Below are 11,438 nucleotides of genomic sequence, written 5' to 3'. Positions count from 1 at the left end.
AAATAAAAAAAAAGGAACTATTAGGTACAGTACAAACTTTTCTCTCGTCTGTGCTATAAAGGCACAAAGCTGGTTGCAACATGAGTGCAGGGTAACCATAGCTCTGCCAATTTATGGAAAGGGTTTCATCTCAAAACTGCCTCCCCATGTTATTGCTGCTGCAACCTCAGGAACACCTAGACATGAACCCAATGGACTACAGAAATCAGGTAGCACTCTCAGAAATCTTTTACTGGGCTTAGGGACAATAAGATGCATTCAGATGCCATTAAAAGTAAGTAGTGAATACCTGGGTACTATAATCTTTTTCCATTACCTGTTACTCAATTTTTTTTTTTTTAATCTGCAACCAATAAATTTTCATCATCATCATTTCAATTCCAACTCCACTGTACATAAATAAACATGTTGCACTGCTTGTATGTTCATATTCAGATCACACTGATGTACCTGCACACCATTAGTTTTTTACAAACTTCGTAGGATTATCAAAATCTCTCTCTCTCTCTCTCTCTCTCTCTCTCTCTCTCTCTCTCTCTCTCTCTCTCTCTTTTTAACATCATATAGACAAGTACTGATCAGTTCTGACTAAAGAAAAAATAAAGTTGGTCCTTTCCACTTCATCCATCCATAAAACTTGGTATACATACTGTATGATAGTTCAAAAAAATGTTAATACTATCATTTATAGAACATACTATCTGCTGAAATACTACAGTTAGTCTCGTACCCACACCCATGCACATCTATATCTGGTTAAGCCAATATTCTGTACTGCACTGACCCAGTAAAAACCCATTAGCTAATAACATTCAAATACATTACAGTAATGTCATGACAGGGTGAAAAATAATACAAAAACGTGTACATAAGAAAGCAATAACTGGTATCCCCCAACCATGAAAAAGCCATGAGCCAAAAATATCCATCACCTATGTCTATCACCCACCACTCAATACGCTAGTCCATGGGTTAGTCTGCTCAGGTGGATACAAATTATTGCTTTCAAGTGAACAATTACCTCTACATTATTTCCAAAAACCCTGAACTGACAAACAGACAGTCATATCAAAGCAAAAGCAATTCCAGTAAATGGGAGAAAAAAGGAACTTATCACACCTAAACAAATAAAGGTGCAACACTGACTTAGGTACTGCACTGCAATCTCATTACTGAAATCCAGATATACCATGACTCTATATTATATATTTACATGATAATGTCAACTGACATACCCCTCATTTAATCATTTATTTTTTTATGCTGCTCATATTGCAAACAATATTACTTTTCTCATTCATTCATTCATCATCCAATCCTGTCTTGCACCATAAGGAGCAGGGGTGTGGAGCTAGGCAAGTTTGTTCTGACAGTTAAGAGGAGAGTGACCAGCCTCACTCACTGCTTAGTGGCATTACATGAGCAATAAACCCCAACCATCCCTTGAATATAAACCTGTACCGGGGTGGAGAGGTATATGAGAGAGGGGTGTGTGAGTTGGGAGCAGGGCAGTGAAATGGCGGGGGACAGGGCGACTTGGAGGCGATTTGTTTGTGGCCACCCCAAACAGGATTGAGGTGTCTGGCAATAGATAGATAGATAGATAGACCAGCTCAATCCGATTGGAGCACCCTAATTACCCACTAAACCACCAGGCGTCATAATTTGGTTATATGGTTACCACCCAGTGTAATAAATGGTTTCCTGGTGTACAGGAAACCATTTGGCTTGTCACTCAATGTAGTCACCCACAGACAAAAGGAAGAAGAAAGAATGACGGAAAGAAAGACAGAAGAGGAAGGAAGGAAAACAGGAATGGAAGAGAGGAAAGGGCAATCCCCAAGAGCAGTACAATGTCGAGTCTACTAAATTTTTTCCCCAAATCATAAACATGTGCATTATGTGAAGGGGTTTCACTTAAAGCAGCACCCTGCCTACAAACATCTTTGACATTAAAGTGAGAAGTCCTTCTAACAATTCTCTCACAACCTGATACATGTGCATATTTCAGTCTCTATTAATGGCAACATATGGCACTGTCTACCCTTTTACTGAGCAGTCTTATAACTCGAATACACTGACAGTACCGTACCAAGTGTGTGTGTGTGTGTGTGTGTGTGTGTGTGTAGACAGATAAGTCTTCCTGTGAACCTAAGTGGGTGAATGTGTCCTGTAAGTTATTGGTGTGTTTGTTAATGTACGATTCATCACCATCACCACCATCCTAACCCTATTTCTTACTAAAATATATATAAACTGTGTGTGTGTATGTATGTATATATAAAATTGTGGGGTTAAGTCTGCAAGTCCCAACTCAAGTGAAACACAAGACGAGATATGAAAATAACTAAGGTAAACTGATAAGAGATGCTGCTGGGGGAAAGGGGCAAGCTAAATGTTTCAGTGTGTGGAACTGGGTCAACATTATTCTGTACTCATAGATGGCCTAGGGAGCTGTGTTGCATCTCTTCACTTCTGCTTTATAATACATTTTTAACACTGCTATTTTTTAGTTGTGCCACAGTTGACATGACATGCAAAGAAACTATTATTCTATATACACCAATAAAATAAATGCTACTAAGCTTCCTAAGGACAGGACAGTTCAGTCTTGTATGCATACTAGATCATAAGTGTGTTAATATAAGCATCATTAACTAACATAATACACACTATCTTGAAGGCACTAATGAAATACTTTCCTCTACAAAGAGGCACTGTATACCTCTACAGCAGATACAGTACCTGGTATTACAAAACTACTCTATCACTGTCAAACACACGTCTAAATTAAAGATAAGCACAGCCAACCTACAAATTACACCACAGCACCACCTGAAAATGAAAGAAACACAAACCCACAAACCCAGCAACTTCTATGTTCTGTGCTTCATTTTGCAAGGGTGGTGATTGCTGACAAGCTAAGATGGAGGGGGAACCCCCTCACTAATGCAGTGAGCCATACTCTATTATGCTACGAAGGTTCATTAGCACCTCTTCTTTATCTGCATATTTTAGTATAAAATGTATGCATGTATCGTCGCACTCAGCTGGTATACATCTAACATGGGCAGGCAGCCCTACTTCTGTGTACAGCACATACATGCTCAAATGATGTTTTACAGGTCCTGAATTGCAAATGATCCATACAGCCAAGCAACACTACACTGTCACAGGAGAAATGACTGCCCAACCCAGTCCTTTACACACTGGTATTGGTGTGGAAGGCATTTGGAATGTAGGGTTTGTTCCTCTGTTCACTTACACGGGCCAACATGCTTGCATGCATAAGTCTTGATCACTTAATGATGGCTCTCCACAATGCTTAATATCTAGCAGCCTCTCTATTCTGTCTCTTATCCTTGCGGTAACATGACCCTGTCTCGTCTTTTTCAGTCTGCCTCTCGCACCCCTACCCTCAGCATTAATGCCTCTCACTCTCAGCAGTTGCCATCATCCTTCCTCTCCACATGCCTAAATCATCTCAATATACCCCCATTCAAGCATCATCCTTCCTCTCAACTCTTGATTCACCATCCTAACACCCCCCAGGCCTGCATTCAAGAATGCACTACACATAATCAAACTATTCTCATCTCTCTACTACTGAGCCTACACATATTCTCTTTCACTGCTGAGGTCTCACTACCATAAAGCACTATACTCCTGACACATTTTGCATGCAAGGACCTCTTAGCATAGAGGGAGAGCCTTCTCTATGTCATGTGGGGCAACAACTCCCTGAACTTCTCCCAACCACTTCTTTACCCTTGTTACCAAGCCCACCTGCCCCCCCCCCCTCTCTCTCCAATATTTTGCAGCCTACCTCTAGTACCACTCCAGCTCTTATGCGCCCATCACAAACACTACATAATATGGAGTTACTTCCCCACACCCTTATACAAACTGTGCATGGCCACACTCCTACATTAACAGTACCACCAGCTGCTCTAGATATCAACACTGTTTTATCCAACACTGTTTTATCCACATTTATTCTGAAACCCTTGTAACCCACTCGATCCCTTCTTTTCTTAAATCTTAATTCCACTATCCTCCATTCTCTGTGATCAACAAAAAGTCATCAGCATACACCTCCATGGGAGTCCAGTTCTGAAGAGATTCATGCACCATGAAAAAAATAAATACAAAAAATAAGGGGCTAAAAATTGACCTATGATGCACACTAACATTCACAGAAAACTCATCACCCAAACCCTCGTTCACTCTCACCTACTGTAGGTTCCAGCACTCCCATACATTGCTATAGTTACTTTAACCAACTACTTCTGAATCCTATACTTTCTTATTGCCCACTTTATCACCTCCCTGCGCACTCTGTCAAAAGCCTGCTCCAAATCAACAAAGTACGGTGCAACTCACTCTTCCTTCCTCAATATTTTTCCTGAAGCTGTCAGACAATAAATACTGTATCAGTGATCCCTTTGTCTGGCATAAACTAAAATTGCATCTCATCAGTGTTCACTATCTCCCTTATCATACCTTCCAGGACTCTCTCTATTACACTATTATTACCTAGTCAAAAAGTTTTATGACTATAATTTCCTTTCCAAGGCATCACCTTTCCCCTGATACACATTTACAACAATCTAGAACACACTCATATAATAAAAGTTAACAAATTGCTAACTAAACCCACTCCTATATCTCCAGAAGCCTTCAACCTCTTAGCAGCCAATCCAGACACACCCGACGCCTTCCCCAACTGCATTCTGTCAACTGCCCAGCTCAAGGTATCATCAACCAAAGCCAAGGGCCAAACACTGGATCTGCTGTCTCCAAACTTTTCCTGTTCCAGTCAAACTCCTCATTCAGCAACTGGCTGTAATGCTCTCTCCAAGCATCCTTAATATCCTCACTAACGACCAATACCCTTCCTGCTACATTCTTCACACACTACACACCTATGATAAGAGCACTTGGAACTCTTGTTGGAGTGCCTGTTAGTGGATATGAAAGTCTGTATTCATCAGGGGAACCTTGACAGCGTGCCCACATGTGTACACACATGTACAGACATATTACAGGACTCTCTCAAAAACCATTCTGATTGCCAGAAAGTCCTCAATTTTGTATCTGGTACTATGATATTCCTTTGTACATTATGCAATACAGTATATGTGACAATACTGAAAAATATGTAAAGGTAATATGCCATACACATCACTCAGGAAGAGGTGCTAGTGATCCTCTTTAGAATACAGCTTGGTATGTATCAGCGCTCCCACACTGCTATACTACGAGTCTCAGGTCAGGCAGTAAAGTACACTACAGGTCACCAGGGAGGGTGGCATGGGGAATGTAACCACTTCAACCTGAAAACATCATTTTTATTTTACTCTTGCCACATCCTGATTAATTTTCTCCTGATGATTTCATTCAGGTTTGATCTGGAGGAGTTAGATTCAGCCTTATACAGCCTTCATTAACCACTCAACTAGCACATGGTTCTCCTCAGCTGAACAAAATCTTCAAGAGATGACAAGAATACTGTAAAGTAAAAAAGATGTCTCCATATTCAAGGGGTTAAAAGACACTGTGCTGTGATACAGGTCTCTGGAATCACTATGGCAATGACCATGCCCACTGTAAGAGGACTGGGATAGCAGCTAAGTTTTGAATGGAAAACCAACACCATATCTGGCAAACAAATCCGACTATGGTCTTGGGAGGAAGGGTAGTAAGAGACAAGAATATGTGACGAGGCAGAACATTAAGAAGTGGGTGTGAAGGGAGAAGAAAGGAGGGAGATCTCAATATGTACAGTCCCCAGCAATTCTGCACAACACAGACCTTAGGATGTCTGGAGAGATGAGGTACCTATGAGTGTGTTTACATATCAGCTAGTCCTCATGAAAGAACGAGAGCACCTTATGATGGTCTGATAAGAGAATCAAAATAACCTCATACATGTTGTTGTTGCTGCTTAATCAAGCAGACCCGTTAACCATACGTAAGCAACTGCCTCTGTGGGGCCATCCTACTGGTACAGTATAGTACATACAACCGCAGGTATCCATCAACCTCTTCTGGTAGACGGCACTCTGCAATGGTCGGACCACGGTCCTTTCCCACAGCAAGGTGGAATGAAATATGTGTTTTGGCTCCCAGGTGGATACTGCATCTGCTCCACCCAGGGTGCACAGCACCACCTCAAGAAGGCTCCTCATCAGTGCCACTTCATACAAGTAAACCACTTCAAAGTAAGTATACCTATGAGTCAATACACAGGAGCCAAAACTATTTCCTATGGTAATATCTGTTACTACCATACAATTCTCTGGCTAAAAATATCTGTACTTCCAGAGAGAAACACTGAACATTATGATTCTCTAGTCAGGCCACTACTGAAAGGTCGCTTACACTAAGTTCATTCATGTGGAATCCAGTGACTAAAATATAAACAAACAATGGTACCTTACCTTCCCAAACATGCCACAGTCAGAGCTGCATGGAATTAAGAGGACTGTTCAATGAAGAAAGAGGTCTGAGTGATAATAAGACTGACTGGAGGGATGTACTGCATAAGACTACAGGCTACAAGATGTAGACTAGGAGAGGGGAAGGGATTATGGTGACCATGCAGGTTGTGAGGCAGTGTGACCACCTCAACTCTGCCCTGGCCTGACCTGCTTATCTACAGCATTTGAAGAGCCAGCCGACACAACAGGTCTGTCTCTAACCGAGGGGGAGAGAACCTGCTCCGGGGGCACTGCCACAATCTCCTTGGTCAAGGGGCGAGGGGTGACACCTCTACCCCCTGGCCCCCCTACTACTTCATCTTCATCTTCATCTTCCTCCTCCTCCTCCTCCTCATCTTCTTCATCTTCCTTCTCCTCTGGGAGAGAGCGGGCAATAGAGTCCCGCAGCAGCTTGATTTCTTGCTCCTCCTGAAAGTGGTGAGGGCTCACACACACCTTACACAGTCACTGCCATTCCCGTAAGTCTACAGAAAGTCCTCGTCATAAGCTGCCTTATATAACTTTTTCATAGTTCTGATTCTGTAAGCACCAATTGAAATTATACTGATACCTACAAAATTATTCGTCAGTTTCACCAATTATAGAGTACCACCTGTGCAAAAAAAAAAAAAAGGCTTTGATATTTGGAACACGTCCTTGACTTATAAAGAGGACTGCTTGTGCTTTGCATTACACACTGAGATGAATTATCCAAATGTATCCAATGGCCATGGTATCCCTACCTGTGTTAGGTAAAAGCAATAAAGCTCAGAAAATTATTCAAATGAAGCTCTGAATGCCAAGACTGTGACCTCCTTTGGACAAACCTGATGTTATCCAAAGCTAAAATAACAACCCACGACATCCCTTACCTTAGTGATGGCTCGGTCGACAGCCTTGATAGCCGACATCATTCCCTCTATCTCCTGGTTAATGGCCTTGTCCTTTCTATTAGGTGATGCTCCCACTGCCGCTGCTGCTGCAGTGGGTGGTGGTGGCATGGGCTGGTGCGGTGCTTTGGTCTTGAAGCCTCGTGGTAGTGTGGCAAACTTGTGCTCCGGCGCCGGTTCCTTGACATCGGCAATGGCGGGTGTCTGTGGGGGTGACTTGTTGACTTGTGGTGCAGGTTTTGACTGTGCTGGTGACTTGGACTGTGGCATGGGCTTTGACTGTGAGGGTGACTTGGACTGTGGTGGTGATTTTGACTGTAAGGAAGACTTGGATTGTGCTGGGGATTTGGTCTTGGCCTCCTCTTTAACTGCAGGTGTTTCCTTCCCGTCCTTGGCCTCAGAAACTTTCCTCAACTTCTCCTGTTTGGCTGCCTCCACTTTCTCTCGCTTCTCAGACACCATCTTCAGCATTTTCTCCGCCTCAGATTCAGAATCTGAAGACTCCTCTGAATCTGCACGCCTAGGAACCTCTTGTGTAGTAGTGCCGACCTCGGAGATCTTGCCCACATCCCCTAGCTTCAGATTTAGTTCACCAACCACTACAGCTTCCTCTGGCTTGGTTGGTGCCTTTTCCACTTTAGCTCCTTTCTTTACACTTGGTTCCTCTGTCTTCTCTACCTTCTTCGGTACAACCTCCACCTTCTCTGTTTTCTTTGTAGAGTCATCAGGTTTCTTTGCCGTTTCCTCTGGCTTGGTCTTCTTGTCAACATGAGGAAGCTTGCTGACCGGACGCTTGCCCTCCTGGGTCTCACTATCCACTTCAGCTAATTTCCCAGGTTTGGTTTTCGCAGGAGATTTGCCGGCTAACTCGCAAATCTTCTTGGGTGACCTGTCTCTTGGCTTTTCTACCTCCTTTACAGCTTTTTCCTTGCTGGCTGGAGTTGTATCTTTCATTGGAGATTTCTCCTTCTTGCTTATAGTTTCTCTGGGTGGGATGGGTCCTGACTGGGTGGTGGGAATGGTGGCAGGAGGAGTCTCCTTACTTGGGGATGATGGGAGGGATGAGTCTGTTATAGACTTCTTTCGGCTAAAGATGGCTGGTTTATCAGCTGGCTTAGCCTCAAATGCTTTCCTTGCATCTGATACCTGAAATATGGAGAAAAGAGTTAGTTTCTATTGTGTCCTTCAATTAAACAAGCTCCATATACATATGCTGAACATAAATCTGGCTCCACTGATTGATGAATGATTGGTGGATAGTTTATTCTTACACTAAGTAGCTTTCAGAGATACAGTACAGTGTATTACAGGTACTTTACTACCAAATCATATATGTAAATAATAACTGCAGGTTAAAATGATAAAAATGTAAAAATAAACAGCAATACCACCAAACTCATCCAAGATAAGGGAACTGGCTACTGTCACTTTACTAAGGACAGAACAGTAAAACCTCTCTATACTGTACCAGAATTCTGCCTTTACCACAATTTAAATCACCGGAACTATTTTCTCATAACAGACTTGGTGTAAAATTACTGGAAGAAAGTCAGGAGTAGGCAATGTGTAACAGTTCATTAACTCTGGAACCTTCTCTGTCTTTCTCTCTGGTTAAGATCTCCAGTCTTCAAAAAGCAAAGCATTCAAGCATCTAAAAATAAAGAGATATTGATTTGGTAACTTCTGCCAAACTATCCTTGGAAAGGACGTCATCTGCAGACTTCTAGCCTTTGGTTCTCTCATCTGTGTGGACTGTATTTTTAAAAATACACAGAACAGGTATCCCCCTTATAAATGGATTTCAGTGACCGGGGGGAAAAAAAAAAAAAATCCCTAAGAGAGACAGGAGGGTGAAGGACAGTACTAAACAAAAGTATCATAAAATTCAGCATATGTAAGATAAAGATACTGTAAAGCCGCATGTAAAAATTGATAAATATTACATATAACAATACATTTTAACCAAAATTATAGCTATTTCTTGTCACAAGACTTCCAGAAATTTCAAAACATAAATCGGATGCAGAGTACCGCATGTCTATAGACTGGAAAGCCCCTGTACTGCATATAATTTTAAGCTCTGTATTTGCATGCACACTTTCGTATCTCAGACTCAATTGGTTGCACCAGACATTTTTTCCATATATAGCAGACAGTGCACCTGCAATGGAATCCCATACTAACTCCTTCACAGCATAACAAGGTTAACAGTACATTGCTGTTGTTCTGAACATTTAAAGAAAAGAAACCAACCACCATCCCTGGCAGTATTTTAGGCTACATGACAGAAAAACCTCCATTCTCCCCCTGAGGGTTTGTCAGTCATACAGTATATAACATAAGGCACCTACAAGTTCACTGTTCTACCACTACATCACCAGGCATAGCCCAATACATTCAGAAAGTTAAAAATACAATAAAGGCTTTCTTTATCACACTTGCTTTGATCAGACTGGGTCTTTTAACCAAGCTGTCAAATATAGGGAGGATTTGCTTCTAAACAAGATTAAAATCTTATAGTCTAAGTAATAATAGCTACACCACAATTTAAAACAATGAATGACTGAATTAGTGTAGTTTATATATATACAGTTTAGTACATGTGTAAAGAACAATATTTGATTTAAGAACAAATGAAAGTCAGTACATGATGATTTATATACATAAATACAGTTGCTATACAATATCACCACTTCAACTATGCATGTTTTACCTTCCACCTGAAAAAGCACCTGTAAATAAAAGGGCTATAAGAAACAAACACAAACACGCAGACACACAACCAAATCACCACACAGGAACACAGGCATGCAGACACTTGACACAAATTGAATACCACCCACACCTTCCCATGCAACAGTGGAGGAAAGAAAGATGAAGAAGAAGTGGAAGAAGAAGAAGAGGAGGAGGAGGAGGGAGGAGGAGGAGGAGGAGGAAAGAGAGAGAGAGAGAGAGTGATACTACCATCCACTGTACTAATTATCTAAACTAATACCTATACACATCCTGACTTGGGTCATTACCAGAGGCTCTACAAGGCACTGTTCCCACCACACACTCCACAATTTCAAACATCACAATTTCTCCAACCTGATGAAGACTTCATGCTGCTTTTACCTCAGCTAATGGCCAAGTGCTGTCAGAGTGGAGGGTTGATCTAACTTGTGTCAATGCGGCTCATTCCTACCTCATAACTCACACTCACTGAATTTCATACGACCACAATTTAGTACAGTACTCATATTGTGGGAGTGCCCCAGTTCCACCAAGTAAAAATAAACCAGCTACTGTATGGTTTTAAAAGATCTAAGTAAAAATGGTGTTCATTAATTCCTCTCTCACTCACATTTACAGTAAAACCTCACTAAAATGGACTAATTGGGTGGAAGCCTGATCCGATAAAGCCGAAAATCCATTAAATCCAATGGTCCCCTGAGGTGGGATTTCAAGCACATATTTTAAAATAAAAAAGTGCAATAGCATATTGTAGTACAGTATTAAAAATGAAAACTATACCCATTTTACACTTACACTAATGGGCCCACAATTTTGCCCTTTTGCATATTATTTAACATCCTTGTCATAGCACTTCTTTATGAAACACATGTATTGCAGCCCACTGCATACAATTTAACGGACACTGTTCATTATCGGTGACGGAAATCCGGTGGCTTTGTAGTGTATGTTACTATCTGATATCCAGTCTATCAGGGTACATTAAATCGAGGTTTTACTGTACTGTTGAAAACTGTCAACCAAATCACAGTCTGAGGAAAAGTTCCATTTATTATATGCTATGCTTTTCTGTTTTAAATTCATATGTATACTGTGCACTGGAATATGGTAAGAATGAAATTCTAAAAATGTAGAACCTGAATGTGGTTTACGTATGAGCACTGCTGGTTTATAATGTCATTATCATCACATAACAAGCTGTTACCTTCCCCCTCCACAGAGCATATAACAAACTTACCCCAGCTAGGCATAACCAAATTACAAGCAAGTGAAGGTAGAAGCTCCTGGAAAAACAATAAGCACCACCCTGGGACATCCCGACACCGTATTT

The 11,438-nt window shown here is 41.4% G+C and overlaps 1 protein-coding gene across 1 annotated transcript in view; it reads right to left on the bottom strand.

The window, feature by feature from the left end:
- LOC145396692 (uncharacterized) overlaps positions 1–11,438 on the bottom strand; it is a 129,988-nt gene that overhangs the window by 42,296 nt on the left and 76,254 nt on the right. Inside the window, exons 11-13 of the mRNA XM_080269985.1 lie at positions 7,712–8,518; positions 7,355–7,633; positions 6,651–6,911 (exon numbers count right to left, since the gene is read on the bottom strand). Of these exons, the coding sequence (XP_080126111.1) occupies positions 6,651–6,911; positions 7,355–7,633; positions 7,712–8,518 (1,347 nt within the window). The remainder of the gene's footprint in view (positions 1–6,650; positions 6,912–7,354; positions 7,634–7,711; positions 8,519–11,438) is intronic.

The sequence above is a fragment of the Coenobita brevimanus genome, chromosome 4 (assembly GCF_032717465.1).
Source record: "Coenobita brevimanus isolate Jiangsu-jjx chromosome 4, ASM3271746v2, whole genome shotgun sequence".
NCBI lineage: Eukaryota > Metazoa > Arthropoda > Malacostraca > Decapoda > Coenobitidae > Coenobita > Coenobita brevimanus.
Note: the sequence above shows the minus strand (reverse complement) of the source record. Positions and strands in the feature narration are given on the sequence as shown.